Source organism: Malurus melanocephalus, unplaced genomic scaffold (genome assembly GCF_030028575.1).
Source record: "Malurus melanocephalus ecotype Western Australia unplaced genomic scaffold, MMel_1.1 scaffold_138, whole genome shotgun sequence".
NCBI classification, from domain to species: Eukaryota; Metazoa; Chordata; class Aves; order Passeriformes; family Maluridae; genus Malurus; species Malurus melanocephalus.
The window spans coordinates 1,764,564-1,781,541 of NW_026623370.1; the positions used below are offsets into that span (position 1 = coordinate 1,764,564).

The following is a 16,978-nucleotide window of genomic DNA, read 5'->3' on the forward strand; positions in this document are numbered from 1 at the left end:
CAAATCCCCATGGGGCCTGGTAGGAACACACACTTTAGAACAAACTGCGCTCTGTAATGCAAAACATCTGCTGTTAGGTTTGAGTAGGGTGTAGCCAGTCTCAGGATAAGATGTCAAAAGTTTCTTTGGATTTGATTTGGTGAAATTTCCCAAAAGGGAAAAAATCCCCCAACCTTCTCAGGTCTTCCAACCAAAACATCAAACACTAGCTAGCATACATATATATATGTATGTCACCTAAATACTGATACAAAAAGTTGGTTTCCAATCATCACTGACACACAGAATATCTGTTTTTAAAGGCAACAATCTGAACACATTGAATGCTTGCCAAATATATTTATGATGACAGTTGAGAAACTGAAAACACTGATCCACACAGACAGTAAGTTATGAACAACACAAAAGTAATTTTTATTGATATCAGAAAAAGGTTTAGGCTGAGACTCGCAGAAAGAGTAGTGAAGACTGGGATTTTGTTTTTCCAACCTTATTACCTAGATGCCAGTTCTTAGCCTAGTTCTACTTTTCATCTTTGTGATGCCTCTGACATTTAATCTACACCAATATCATAAAAGTTTCTTTGACTTTAGGTCATCATAGGATTACTGTACATGCCACTCTAATGGGTAAAAAGTGAGGCCAGGAGAAGAAACCAACTTTYTGCTTTAAAACCATCACTCTAATTTTTTTTTTTTTTTCATACATACATACATACATATATATATATATAGATACATATATAGATGCTAGAGCACTCACTCTGCTTCATGAGTTTGCAGATGCACCCTGCTGCAAGCAAATTTGACCTGCTTCTCACTCAAACCTGGCTTTGGCGTCACCAAACAGTACTTACATTAACAAATGAACTTCCAATTCAATGCAACATGAATTCTAGTTGTCCAAGTCCATCCAGATGCAGAGCAGATCAGGGATTACTTCCAGTTAGCACATCCTTCCTGAATTGGATGCACTATTTCAGTATAGATACTGAAAGCATGCCTTCAAGTCCTGGAATCGATTCCCAGAAGGGGGTGAAGCAATTCCCACATGTACTAAACCATATTTCAAACAAGACACCAGAGGAGGTGTGGATAAGGTTAAGAGACTGAGGAACTGAAGATGTATTTCATGACCTATTAATTTTGGCAGCTCTTAGGAGGATGTGTGCAAATACTTCCAGGAACAGAAATCTTTCAGTAATGCATTACTAGCAGCTTCTCCCTACTTTATAYGAACTACAATAAAACAGTAGTAGTCACACTGTCAGTATTTGATTGGCTCTTCCTCAATCTGTAACAAGTAAACATGAATTGWAGAAAATGTTGCTTGTTTTCTTTATATACAGGCACTATTTTCTTCTCAGATATCCTATTTTTTTTAAAAAGGACAAAATTTCAGTAAAGTCTGAATAGGACAGAGACTGCTAATATTTATATAACACTGCATATCAATATATACATTTACAAACCCAATGTAGAATCCCTGAATATGCTTATGACTTGTGGCATTGTTTCTTRTTTCAAAACACCAAATTAATTTTCCACATTGTTTTTTTTTTCTCATTTCCAACTTTATCACTTAAAAGCAATTTTAGAGAATTTTACCATAAAGCATTAAGGTACCTTAGTAAAACTGACAGATGAACAATACCAGGTTAAAGATCAAGTCTCCCTAAGGTTTGTCAATAGTTTTAAGTGATTTTAGTTTTGTAGAAACATAAACAATAAGGAAATTGTCAAAGTTTGCTTCAGCAAAAAGTACAGGAAATAACACTAAGAAGAAACCCTTTTTTAATACAAGTYAATAGAGAGTTTATAAAGATGATGCATCCATGGATTTAAGAGATGTCAGCTGTCACTCAACAAAGATTATCTCGGAAATCAATTTTCTTGTGTAAAAGTGCAAACTTGAAGGTAAGCAGCTGCATCTCTAGAAGAATGCTACCTCTGCTATTAAAGATAATGAAGGCTAATTCCAATCTCAACCCCTTTGAGTACCCTCAAAGGAAATCACAGCCATTTCCAAAGGTAGCATCCATTAAGGTGGCACTATCTGCAGTGGCAGATTTAAGTCAATATAAACAWAATGTTTGAATAAAGGCAGCTGTGGAAACGTCCACTACCAACGATGCAAAGCTATGGAATCTCAGCAGAATAATGGTATTTTTCCATCCTTGGTGTATCAGGTCCAGAGTAAAGGTAAAACTGCAGTATTCCCAGCACTAGGGATCAGCAGCATAGCAACTCAGCTGCTGCTTTTACCAGAGAACAATTTCATCCAGCTTTGCCTTTTYAGGCTTTCTGAAAAACAATGTTTAACACTGCAGCCATATACCTATTTCAAAAGTTGTGCTGATACCCACAATGGATAATACTGGAGACAGCATCCAATTTTCCCTGAACAATGCTTTTTTCTTTAATTAAACAGATTATGGATTTTTTATTCCAATAATCACTGACAAAACACACATCCACTATATCCTCCTTCCTTGTGTCTTTAAGAGAAGCCCCAGAGCCCTTGAAATTAAACTAGACTATTTGTACCACAGATAATCTGCTGCACATACACATGCAGCACCATGCATGGAAAGATCTGACTGCTGTCTCCATTGTTAGAGACATGGGTATCAATGACTGAAAAATGTGCATCATATGTATTATAATGTTAAACTGTTTTTTTAAAAGCCTCTCAAAGTAAGTCATTTCTGCTCCCAACTGGTCATGATGTATCTGTCCTGAAAGCCACCATATTGCAGAAAGGCTAGTAAAATGAAGGAGTGCCAGATTCTTGCCCACTGCAGTTTGTTGCTTCATGGATCCAATTAAGCCTGTATTTGGAGTGACCTGAAGTTCATGTGCTGGGCTGTGAACAGGCACACAGTCACCTCTGCCAGCTCTGCTACAGCAGTGTTCAGCCAAGGAACAGGAAGGACAGGCTAACTCAGACTCGAGTGCCAGAAACAGCACCAGCCCTTTGGCACAATATTTAATTGCAACAAGCCTGATTTCCCAGAAGAGAATGATAAAAACCAGCACAGCTGAATTTCACTATACAATGAGACCACATTGTCYTGCATTACTATGAGCATTCCCTTCTGAACTCTAAATTATTGAACACTAAATGTACTAAACACACTTAGGAAGTACCAGCTCCTGGAATGACTGTTTACAGTCAAGCTGAATGCCATCAACTTCTTGCCTACAAGCATTACAGAAAAGATGGTCTCTCCTAAGCAAACGGCAGTGCAGAGAAGGGGAGGGCTTTTTTTGCTGTTTGGCTGTTTKTTGTGGGGTCTTGGAGGTGGGGGTGAGTTGGGTTGGTTTTTTTGAAAGCTACAGTCTATGTACTAAAAACTTATCCCACCAAACTGCTGGTTGTTTTCACAGATGAGGCAATATAACCAAGAACTGGCACTTTACGAAGACCAGAAGTCAAAATGACCAGTTTGATTATTTTCACATTAATGTGAAACTGATCTAAACTGAACTGTTCTTGAAGAGGCTGAGTCTGTTCAGAAAATAACACAGATTGCTTAACACACAATGACAAGGTCTTCTATTTCTGCTGGTAATCAGACACTTACTAAACACAAAATTCAAATAATCAAAGCATGCCCTTTCATAAGGCGGTATTTTGTTTTGTTTTTTTTCCTAAATATGGTGAAAATCAGTGAATAGCTCCTATTCTAAGAAGATGCTATTGGTCATTTTGTTCCTTGTTTTTCCTTTCTTTTTGGCAGTACAGTGTTACTGCACCATTACTGAGCTACACAGCTGGTTCCTCAATCAGGTACAGCACACAGCATGAGCTCCTGAAGCTACATTTACTGAGTAAGGATGTACTATGAATGGTTCTTCATTGCAAGTCCGAGCTGGATTTGGAACAGAAACAAAATGAAGCCTCATTTCAAAGGAGAACTAACAACAGTCCATCACATACAAATTTTCTATATAAAACAATTTCACATTGGGAAAGGAGCATTTCAAAGGAGCAATGCATCTTAGGCAATTTTACTCATTTGCCATTACTGAAGTTAACTGTGTCTCAATTGTTATTTTAGTCTTCATAGCAGAGGCCCTTCTYTGTTGTAAGGCAATTGGTTGAAAGGGAAGAAGAAAACTTAAAACCAAACAAAATGCTTTATAGCAACTCTTTAAAATGACTATGTTGAGTATCACAGGAGCATGAAAGATTGTCTAAGAAAATGGGATAGCAAATGTGGACAAGAAACGCCTTGACCTGTGAGCAAAGAGGTGCTTTAAATGCTGTCTACAACAAGCTACAACAAGAACACAACAATTCAGTGCAAAACCATGAACAAATTAAGTAATACAATAAAGAAGTTCCCTAATTATCATGGCKGTTTCATKCAAGCTGGTTAGAATGTTGCAGGARTATTTCAGGACAGCCTCAGGTTTTTCCACATCCTCCACCCTAGCCAGCAACAGTAATACAAATGTGTTTCACTTAAGATTTTTTTGTGAGCCACAAATCAAGGAGATAAAACAGATACTTGATTCAAGCCACACATTCTTATTCAGTTAGTTGAAAGTGATGTGTAGATCTCTCAGATTTTGAAAAATCAAATGGGATGTTTCCATATTTTGATGAACCTGAGTCACACTAAATGAAGACCAAGTCTGTCCCTCAAGCACATCCCTACAAATKTGCACAAACAGCATACTCAACCCCMCTGACCTAAAACATGACATTCCATCAGTAAAACTGCAGCAGCTCATTTTGAGAATCCAAGAGGCAGATTATTTGTGTCTTAATAGGCAGCCTGTTTATTGCAAATCTATAGCAGGAGTTTCTTCCTTACTCAGCATCAGAGAGAACTTTCCAATCACTTTCCACGGCAATGTAYTTTTAGAAACAATGTAAAAATACATACAGTGTCATGAAAAGAAGAACCTTCCAAATCAGCCCTCCTGCAACTCAAGTGAAACAAACATCTTAGGTACTGCAAACTGATTTTGCRCACATCTTAGATATCCTTATCCCTGGAGAACATCCCTTTGTTTCAAACATTGCATTACTATCAACAATAAATACAAGGCATGCCTGCATTTTGTACAGCTCATTATCTACCAAACTCTAAAATCAATTCAAGTTACTGGAAACTGAAGGGTGGTTCTTTGGTTAAGAGAATACATCTGCTACTTTGTACCCAGGGCCTCACTGGATTTGTGGAAAACCTGTGCAAGTAGGAAATATTTACCAAAAAACTCCACTTACCATTTACAAAAAGGATCCATTTGTATAGATCCATTGTGTCAAAATGTTTTGACAATCAATACAAAAGGCCTTAAATGTCACCAAAACTGAAATTTAAGCAAAATTACCTATGGAAGAAAAACACTAGAGKTTTTGATGCTGTGACCTAGGCAATATATAATTTCAGAAATTTAAGATCCTTGTTTATTAATAGGATATACCTTAATATATTAAGATATATCTYAGTAAGCTATTTGGCCAGAGGCTTATAAGGTTAAAAAGCCACAAGCTGAACTAAASCAAAATCCAGGCTCTCTCCCCTTTCTATCCRCTAACAAAAYTTGTTAAAAAAGTTACTTGARCTCAGACACAGCATTTGAAAACCARCATTAAACAATCCCCATTAAACTTCTTCCAGTTACTGGAAGGAGATGTGACCATCCCACATTACAACTGTCTGAAAACACTGAAGGCCTTTGATTAAATTAGTTGACCAGATGACTCCACTGGGAGGGTAGGTAAACTACAAATTATTCTCAGAATTTGCAGCAAGCTTTAAATTATTTAAACAAGTCCTCCTATGTCAGTAAGAGGAAAAACCACATTTAACAGTTTGTATTTCTATTAATTTCAGGAAGGTATTAAAAATACCAGTCTCCAACAACATTTAATTTCAGTGCATGTATGAGAACAATATTAAAGTGTAATTATGAGTTACAGATGATGGCTGAAGCTTATAAAGAAATACCTTGAGGAGCAGCAAACTATTATATTATACTTYCACTTCACAATGAGTGGTTTGTACTTCTTTTGCCACCAGATTAACAAAAAATAAATATTTTGGAATTACAGCTTTCTTTAAAGCTACTACAATTTAATAGGACAAAAAACTAATAAATAAAAGCCGAGTTAGTAATTTTAGCAGGTAAGATAATGACTCCAGTGGATGTACCTGTCCTCTTAACTATTCTTTTGATAAGACAGAAGGTCTTCAAAGTCTTCAACAAGGCAGCCGACTGCGTGTTGGTATGCAAAGCCATGGRAAGTAGATATTCCCTCTCGAAGAGGCAAAGTGCACAATAATGTAAGGCCAGCAGATGTTCCAGTGCTTGCTCCTAAAACCCAAGCAATGCTTCCCTGTGAGCTGCCCCCAGGCACAGCTGGGAAGGGACAGAAGGCCATGGCTGTTGTGAACCCAAGACAGAAGACAGCGATTCCCTCACGTTGTAGAGGCGCAGCACAGCACCTCCCTCACTCYGCAGACATTTTTATCTCCTCAGGACTCTCTCTAGGTGACCTGGGGGATGGGGGGAGGAAAAGAACAGTGAAAAGTAAGACATAAATCTGCCCAGTGATTTCAAATAATTGTTTTCTATAAAATAAAGGAGAAACCAACACACATGAGGATTTTTTTGTGTTCTGTGGAAAGCTCTATGTCATATAGGACAACTGGAACGTAACTTTTACAAGCCAGTGACTACAGACAGGTCTAATTAGTGGTTTTTCTCCTAAATTACTGAGATAAAAGTAGASGACACTATTCATGTGAATAAAGCAAAGGATGATTTCTGACAAGCAAAKAACCCTCTTTAAGATACATGTTTAACGAGCTATGCTATATAATTTAACAAGAGAGTAGAATCATTAAAATAGCTACTGTCRTTARTATTGTCGCAATGTGATTTACAGTTTTAAGTATTTATTCAATTAGGAGTTTATTCCTAATTGTACTACTATAATTATCCCATTCCTAACTGTACAGTTTAAAGATATATTTCTATTTTACACATTTTGTAACTTCAATAATGACATTACTAAGGACCATACTTTTGATGGAATAATGGCATACAACGTTATCATAATTTTTAAATCTAGGTATGTTCATATTTTGCAGTATTGTATATTAGGACACAAAAATGAAGTATTTTTGGGCAGGCCCCTTATTAAGGGCAATGAACTCTTATTAGATATCCATGAATAACAGCTTCAAACATCATCTCCTAGCACAACAGCAAAATATAAATTATAGGACACAAAGGTATTATCAGTGAATTTTCTAAATGAGCCTTCTTTAAGAGGCTGAGAGACATGAAACAAACACTTCCAGTGTACATGTTCCAGTGAATGTTCTACTTAACCATACTTTTTATTTCTACAATATGGGACAGCTGAATCCTCTTCAATACTACAAACACTCATGCAGATGTGAGTGCACGCTCTAACATAAAGCCCAGGCACACCTTCTCTACACCCATACATACATACACTGACGTGTGTGAAAACAGAATTCATACAAGTAAGACATTTACAGCTCACCGGTAAATCTGTAGCGGCCACGTTGCTTGTGATGGAGTGGGCACAGAGTTTGTTGGACTCACCAACATGGCACTATATATGTTGGAAGCCACCACAAGTATACAAAGCAGAATTGGTCCTATGATGGCCCCTTCCAGCCCCAGGTAATAGGCTCCGCCAGCTACTGCAAGGCCTGTCAGGTAAGGGTGACCACCTCTGCCACAAGAACAACGAGATTAAATTAAGAACAACAAGCAGAACATTATCAATTATGAAATGTGAATTAATAATGAAATTTTACTGAGCTTAGGAAATGACACAGCTAGCTGTGGCTACCCATATTTACACTACAAACTGCTGTGCTGTCTGAACTGCACAAATGTTCCAAGTGTATTCTGCTCTCTGTTTGCACAACAGATCAAACACCACTGCAGCATGGAACACTGCTAATATCCACAATGGGGCAGTTACTTTATAGACATCTGCTGAAGAATGTCTGAAGGACTTAATAGCAAAAACATTTCCATTTTGAGAATGGAAATATGGTTTGTGACACAGACTGTTCATGTTTTATGGTCAAGAACTGTTAAATTTTAACACAATCAGCAACATACTATGAGCACCCCTGATCCTTAAAGACTCAGTTACATGCTGACAGCATCTTTCAAAGAACAGCTACCATACAGTCTTTAAAGAAATATCCGTGTCTTCTCATTCTGTTATAAAAAAGCCTCTCAGATTGCTTGTTATTACTGGCTTTTAATATTTTCAGATGAAAAAAACAAAACCGTACTTCAAAGAACATATTAATATTTACTGAAAAGTTGGGGGCAGCAGAGCTTTTTTGGCAGCAATAAACCACACCATTTTTATTTTCTGTGTCTCAGTTTACATGCAACATGTGAATCCTACCAACAGCATTTACACAAAACCTGCTCATCATTCTTCAGTCTTTATACCTAAAATAATGACACCATTACAGAACTGTATTAAAAAACTACAGCTGAAACCTAGCACACAACTCTCAGGAAGTTCCTCTAAATTCTGAGTGTAATACATAGAAAATACCAGTCAGTTCACAGTTCCAGCAATTCCTGAGGTTTCTACTGTGGTCCTCATTTCCACTCAACTCCCAAATTTTAAATCTTTGTCTTCATCTCAACTGAGTGCAAAGAGAGGTCATRAAACATGACCTATTAAATCATACACACCTTAATCATGTCTCACCTAGATCAAACTTAASCTACTGGCAGGACCAGATTGCTTTCCTGAGGGGACTAACTTGACCTTAAAATTTTATGTTTCTCCAATAACAAATCTTTAAAAACTTCAATTTTTTTCCCAGCATTTGTATCAGTTTCTTTTGGCTAGTTTTTTTTAAATTAAACAGCAGATCACTTGATGAAATAGGACTACAGTACAAAGGTAATCCATTTAGAAAACCCTGCATAACCTAATTATAGCTATTTCAAATAGGTTTTATCTAATCTGCAAGACAGCATGATGCTTACTGTTCAATTTATTGGGAGGAATACAATTTTCCTTTACTGTCAGAAAATCTATTCCTTCTTCATATATTTTCTGGACAGTAAACAGAGTCTGCATCCTCTACAGGCCAAGAAAARAAAGTATTCTAGTAATCAGAAGAATTATTGGTTATTTAAATAGCTACTAGCCTTAAATTTATCTGATTTATTGTTGGAAAAAAATGTAATTTGATCATACTTCACYTGTTAGCTTTAATTAATGCAAAATAACTAGAGCCACAGTCTACGAAAATTAGCATCAATATTAGGCATATTATCATTGGGTACTCTCTGTTCAGTCTAATTATATTTAGTGAACAAAAATATWAATTTCTAACAACACAGAACTGAAAAACACTTTATGTCCTCATTCTACATTAACTCTCCTGTAATAAAAATCAGCATAAATCAGCATGTAACTAAGTCTGGACCATGAAGTCCTTGATTCAGTTTACTAGGATTGTTTCTGATGACCAGGACTGAAACAGTAACTAGAGAAGTAYACCCTGATACCAATATTATACACGGCTGTGATCAGGTCTCATACATATGAAACTTGACTGTTCATGTCTTTGCCAGCTCTGTTTAATTGTGCTGCTCTGTCTTCCAGTCCCAGCTGCATGAAGGGATTCAAGAGRTATTTCAGTGGCACAAAATGTCAGTGAACATTTCATTTGCATCCCACACACAACCGCAAACATTGACTTTGTCTCCACCATTTGCAGTTAGTTTCTCTGTGTACAAACTCAAAGCTGAAATCAAGAGACAATTCAAGTCAAAAGAGGCAGCCAAACACCTACTCAGTTTTTTCAAGAAATGTGCCTACCTCCCACAGTAGGAAAATGGCACTGGCTATTGTCTGAGTAGAAGCCTATTTCGAGTTTGCGCTGGAGTATGGAGATACAACAAAATAATCCTCAAAATTCTCAAAATGAATTCTGAGAAATTAAACTTTTTTTTTTTTTAGGTCCCTAACTAACTAGCTCATGGTTTTATTTGCTTGCAGCATCATCTGGTATTGGGCGATATAAAGGAAATGCTACACACCTTCAGTCAAGAACTACATAAATACAAAACATTAACTAATTCTAACAGTCCCAACTGTAAAAGTTCATCTTGCTGATGTTGAGTTTAAGACCTCTGATGTGTCAAAGTTCACAGAAAAGAGTCCTGGGAAAATGAAGGCACTTAGGCCAGTAAGATTTCTTACTATGTTATTCCTGTGCTTGAAAATACTGCTTTGCACCCCTCAAAAAATGAATTTAGTTAAAGGCATCAGTGATTGTCAATCATTTTTACAATGGTAATTTTAAAAAGTGTTCAACGTACTTACCCTGATATATCTGAATAAATGGCTGTATCTACAAAATAGGTTGGCAAGAGGTGAAAAACCAAGAGCAAAACAGCTTTGCATCCCTGTCCTTGCACAAGCCACAAATCCAGGACTGCAGGGACCGCTGCCCAATATGTCCCCAGAAATGGCACTGCTCCAAGGATTGCTGCTAATGCTAGAGCACACAGAAGCAGAAGTGAAAAAAGACCATAGAAACATATTTCACAAATATATTTAYAGCTACATTCTGACACTTTTGCCACACCAGTAAATCCCACTTCCATCAACTCCACTTCCATCAATTGYTGCAAACGAAGCATTGAATAAGCATCATGAGGTGTTTTATAGCTGTGGTGTAGGAAATAAGAAAATGACACCATTCTTCTTACAGAAGAGCTTCACCAACTGACAGTCATAAGGAGTTGCTTCAAAAGATGCACCAGTCTAGAAAAATTTGAAGTTATACCAATCATGTACCTTTCAAACTTTTATATAATTTCAAATTAGCAACTGTATAGGAAAGCACATGAGCCTAAGTCTCACTCTAACTTACTACATAAAAGTGAGACAGCAGCAAACATGACACTTGCAACTTACATACCTCTGTATGCAATGTGTGCACACAGGTGCACAACCTTCTCATGATACAAAGACCTGTTATAATCTAAACCAATACAGTTCTGCTGTCACTATAATTTAATGCACCAGGAATAAATGTAATACAAAACACAATTAAGTGGGGTATTTGCATTGGTCTCATTAACCAGAAAGCAAAAGCTTTTAAGAGTTTGTGTGGAGTTGGAAAAAAAAAAAAAAGAAAAAAAAGACCAATAGCCTTCTAGGTAAGTCTAGGGACAATCAATGCCCTTAAGGTAGTTGCACTTTATCATACACCCATTCCTTACTATACTGGGGCTTGCTGCTTTATAGCTTCCTTCCCCTTATGTTTCCTTGCACAAAAATGTTTTTCAATTACTATTATTACTATTCTTTTAGATGAAGAGGGATAAAAATGGAAGAGAAGGTTTTTTACTGAAAAACTGTCCAGCCATTTCCAAAACTAAGATTAAAGAATAAAAGAAAACCAGAGRCTGGTAATACAGTCAGGAAGCAGTACTGAGAACAAGAAGCATGACTCTATTGTGCATTTCCATGATATCACATCTTCTTGCATTTAAGCATCTTGAAAAATCAGCACCATTCAACTGTGAAAGAAACAGAAGCCAGGACGGACAGAATGAAGTCAAAACCTGAAAAGATTTGGATTGAATACAAGGGAGAAGGATTTACATCCAGCAAACAAAACAGAGGAAGTAAAATTGCTGGCAGGGAATGTGTTGTGAAAACAGAAAAAGGCAAGGCTCAGAGCTAAGACAGCAATCAGGGCCTTCTCTCCACCCTACCCACAGCCATATTCTCTAAGACCAGACTAAGCTTGCCAGTACATTTAATACTTCWGATTTTGTACTATAAATAATTATGCAATATTATTTATAAATATAATCATTCAAATTCTTACCAGATGGTATGAAGACTATRTTAATCCCAAATATAGTGTGAGTCAGCCAAGTGTAGAGTCCATAGAACCCAGCCATTTTGAGGGAAGCATCAAATACACCTCTAAAATGATCAAAGAAACTCTGTTAATTTTTATCAGAAAGAGATTTCCGGGAACTGTGAAGATATACACACAAGCTGCTTTGAAAAACTGAACAGTCATCAGTGCAACAAATAACGCGTCTCAAAATGTAGCACTGAACATTTTATGCATCTGTTCCCTCTGAGAAGAATAAATATCCACTACATCTGTCATTCAAGGAATTTAGACATAAAAAACAATGGGTTCCAGGGATAAATTCCTTGAAAGAAACTGCTCAAGTATCAGATCACATCCTCTATCAAAAATAACCTTTTTTTTTCTATGAGAAGCAGCACCATTCTACATACAAAGTACTTTTTCTTTCCACTTCTATGTGTTCATTCATTTTCTTTATCTGCCACATTTCTGTACCTGGCCTTTTCCATTGGCTTCCCCTAGCTTTTAGCTTGCTTACTAGGTTATTACATTACGTAAAATCCAAATAGTAAATCTGGTAATCTAATTCAATCCTGTTGAATCTACATCCAAAGTTCTCCTCTCTTCAGCATGACCACACAGCTTCATGAGACAGCAAACAGGCAGCTRAGTGCTGTGACATTTTTACAGCACTAGGGTGTATGTACACACGTGGAGTAATCCATGACTGAACTGGAAACCCCTGCCTTAGGTCTACAGTCACAAAAACCATAATCTCAAACTSCTAAATCTTGTTATTGTATTATGTCAGTTTTTCACCCTTATTTTGGGAAACTTCACTTCTCAAATAACTGTTTTAGCTTGAATTCAAGTACCCCATAGCTCCTCAACTCAGAACAGTCCTAACAGTTTACATCATTGYAGAAAAGGTGGAACATACATGATTCTTAGCAAAGACACATGTGAAGTTTCCTGATGCTAAATTCCCATTTATARCTCATGCTGATTGTGTCTTTGCAGTATTGGGAACTCTGGCAGGAGGGCAAAGAGGACAGGAAGACATACAACAGAAATGTTTGAGCCAGAGAATGAGTGGGAAGATTTTCATTGCACTTTAAAGGGGAACACAATCAGAAAAGAACAACAGCCCTTTCTGGATCTAAAGTCTATAAGAGCACAGTTTACTTCCTCCACTGAATCCATAACGCCTTTAAGGAAAGAAACCTTCTGTGATACCAGACGACTAGGTAGAATATTTTCTGAACTACCAGCAAGAATTCCAAGACTCTCAATTTTTGTTTCTTTGGCCACAACCCCCATTATTATTTCTGTAGGCAGTGTGAATATTTTTGCCTTTATTTCATACCTAAGATCTCACTTTTAGACTCCTAAATGACTTCASAATCAAAATTCTCTTATTTAAAGATCACTCACTGGAAGTTATCAGTGCATAATAAACCTCACAYATCAACACTAACTGTTCAAAATACAAAATTCTTTCAAGAGTCTAACTAAGAGCAACTGTTGTCAGCCATTTTCTGCCCCCCTCCCCCAAAGGAGTGAAAAGGAAAATACAGAAAAAAAAAGCAAGTGTTAAAGAATGATTTGAGGTAAGAACTCTAACAGGAAAGAATTACATGGTGCATAAAGAAAGGGAGGGAATATTTACAAATATGTGGTGGCCTCAGGAAAAAAAAAGCCTCAATACTTCTCAGCATAGTAAATTTCTGTAATATTACAATAGAAAGTCAGACCAAAATATGTAACATCTACAGATTTTGAAGAATGACATACTTATATTCTCCTTATAAGAAAATAAGGACCAGACATAAAAAAGAATTGGCAAGGAGGAGAGAAAAATCCCCAAACCCAGGGCCATAGTAACAATGCTAAATCTGAGTTTGTATTAAAAATTCAAAGTATTTTCATACTTCAGCTACTCAAAAGTCTTAATTTTCTACATTTTCTGTGACATTTAACTCATGTCTATTCTTTCTAAGAGTATCATACGAGCATAATATCTTCCTAAGAGGAACCTGCACAGTAATCTTCAAGTAAATATTTTTCTTATCAAACAGCAACAGTGCCACAAATGAATCTGTTGCCAAAAATATTATATAATTGTTCTTGGGTATTTCCTAATTTTTTTCCAGAGGTGTTTTCTGTACTGTAGTAAAACTAACAAGGTCTTAACAATTTCTATATGTATGCTCCAAAATTACATTTCAGTATATAAGAGGTGAAACAGTCCTCTAGCATGAGAAACGTATCTGAAGTATCAACTTCACTTGAAATTAAAACACCCACCTACAAGTTGTCATTTTAGATTTTCCCAGAGAGACTACAAAAGAAGAGTGTGTATTATGGTAACCAAAGACAGAACTAGTAGAACAACAGAAAAATTATTCCAGGACTAACAGGCAGTCCTGGTCGGATGCCAGTCTGCAAGCTGACATGTAATATATTTCCATGGCTGAACAATGCACACCTCAGAGACTGCAGAAGAGCACAGCTTCTCTCAGGCTCTGTGCTTCTAACATAACAGCTTCTAACATAAGTGGAGAGGAGAAGGCATCACACAGTGCTGGGAAGCGCCAGTGCTCAAGCAGGAAGCAACAGGAGGAGGCACAAAGTCTTATTCTCCTCCTCTCCTTCCCCTTGGTTTGTGTCTGCCTCAACTGAAGTCAAAAAAGGGACAGGGGATACTACTTTGTGGCAGGCATGGACCAGGAGAACTTTTAACCTCTCTGAAAACTCGTGTTTGTTACTTTCTGGTAACTGTCACAAAAACTAAAAATTGTATCTTAAAGTCTCTAGAAATTCAGATCTCTTTTGCTTCATGGTTAAGGCAGCAAAAAAATAATTCTGAAGACACTAACCAGAACCTTAGCAGCAGTTTCCTTCAGCTACTCTSCACCTGAGATACTAGACCTTAAAGATGATGTGGTGTGCTAGGGCCAATGCTGCATGAATTTATTACCATCTGTAAAATGCAGACCTTCCTGGTGTAATTATGACAGTAAGTAAGTTCCATCTCTTAATACATTACTGGCACACAATACATTATTGGCACACATACAGCTTCCCTTTATATACAGGAGTAATTGTATGCTTCAGAAATCAGAAAATCCAATTGCTGCTCACGTCTCACTTTGGCACTGTATCCGATGAACCACTTTACCTGCAAGAGCTGTCATCTGCAAATGTGTAATTTATGAGCACTTCATGCCAATTTGGCATAAGGCATACTTAGACACACATATTCCATTTTACTGAGCTTTGAAAAGCATGTAAAATTAAAAAAATAAAAATCAGAGGACATGGGTCATGCTTCACATTACTCAGATTAAAAATGAAGAAACTTCTACGAAATACTTATGCACAGCTGGCCTACTTTTTTTTGGGGGGGGTGGGGGAATAACAGTTCTTTCTACTAAATTCTTTCCCTCAGCTAGGGAATTTGCTTGTACACTCCACAAAGAAAAGGGCTACCTTTTCATTTTATGGGTTTTGTGGGGTTTAGTGGATTTTTTTTTCTCTGCTACTGATTTGCCATAAAAATTCCAGAGCTGCCCTTCAGTGACTGCTACAGTCTGTATCAAATATATGTCCACCTGAATTCACAAASCCTGCAGGTAAAGTCTGTTCACTGTTATTGATACAATGAGATTTCAAAAATTTCCACCTAATGCTGCAACAACCCCAGCTGAAAAGAGCCCTTCAGCTGAGATCATGGATTTTTTGACCTTGAAGTTAATTTGATTTTCTAGATCTCTCAATTCCCAGAGCACTGTAGGAAAGAAGAGCATATGGGCTGAAATAATGAAAATTTGAGTTACCAGAAAGATGAGAGTAAGCATATCGTAAGTTCAGAAAAGGGATTTTCTGGTTACTACACTACATTTGTAGTGAAGGCATATAATCCTGGTTTGTGAATGGRCATGAGAGTCAAAACTAGACAAAAGTGGTATTCCTCCTTGGAAAATTTTTGCAAGAAATAGCATTTCCCCAAATTCCTCACAAAACACTTTACAAGCCAATTAAAATGCAAGTTTGGTTAACAGAAACACCCTCAGCCAAAAATACTGTTAGAAAAASACAATTCCACTCTTTTGCTATCTTCTTCACACCACTGATGTTTGGTATTTTCCCCATACTCTCCAAGTATACACTRAAAGAATTGTACTGTATCTTTGTTGCAAAACCTTTCTGTGTAGAGAGCAGGCTAATTCAAAMTGATGCTTTAAGATACTTCAGCTATTCAGTTTCGAGAATACAACCATCACATTTTAAAAGAAGAGGGTTCAAGGTACAAGGGAAATGCATCTAAAACTTCACAGCATGGTTTCACAATTTATTTTAGCTCAGGTTAGCTCAGAAGCATCCCAAAAAAGGCACTCTCCTTGTTTTCAAGATTCACTTCTGTCCCAGATGATCCTTCCTCTGTCTCCCTGCCAGCACAGTCTCCATTATGTGCCATGACACATTTTCAAGGAATTCAGCTGACAATGGTTTTGTGGTGTGTTAGTTTTAACTAAATAGCTCAGGTCTCTACTCCCCATCCAACTCATAAGCAGGGGCTGAAATAGCTGCATTTGCACCAGGAAAGAAACCAGTACACACGGCTGGAGAGCAAGAAGACATCAATGCTGCCATACCCCAGTTCTTCAAAAACTAAGAACTCTTGGTGGTGTGTGATGAACATTTTTCTTCACACACCACCAAGATCTGTTGCAAAAGACAAGCTGCCAGTAACAGCTATTATCTTAAAAAAAGACCAAGGCATTCTTTTACAATGATCCCCCAAATTTCCAGTGATTGTCAGGAGAACATTGAAGAATGAAACAACTCAAAGAAGTCCTTCTGAAAAAAAACTCTCAAGCTGTTCTTTGACTCTCTTAAAGGGTTCTGTTCTTTTAGGGATAAAAAAACGACCCTCTTTATATTTCAGTTTCAAATTAAACATGAAAGTAAGCAAAGAGCACTAAGATAGATTCCAGCTATGAATAAAGCAGAAGTGGCAGGAAGTGTTTCTTGACAGAGTAACATCATCTCAGGAGCAATATAAATATGCAAATGACTTTCAGA

General features: G+C 37.1%; 1 protein-coding gene across 2 annotated transcripts in view; it reads right to left on the bottom strand.

Annotated features, from left to right (window-relative positions):
- Nucleotides 1-713: 713 nt before the first annotated feature.
- TMEM245 (transmembrane protein 245) overlaps nt 714-16,978 on the bottom strand; it is a 76,131-nt gene continuing 59,866 nt past the window's right edge. For both annotated transcript variants that reach the window (XM_057371037.1, XM_057371036.1), the window contains 4 exons: nt 11,894-11,994; nt 10,375-10,549; nt 7,537-7,731; nt 714-6,517 (listed from right to left, as the gene is read on the bottom strand). In XM_057371037.1, the coding sequence (XP_057227020.1) occupies nt 6,472-6,517; nt 7,537-7,731; nt 10,375-10,549; nt 11,894-11,994 (517 nt within the window). In that variant the 3' untranslated portion in view covers nt 714-6,471. The remainder of the gene's footprint in view (nt 6,518-7,536; nt 7,732-10,374; nt 10,550-11,893; nt 11,995-16,978) is intronic.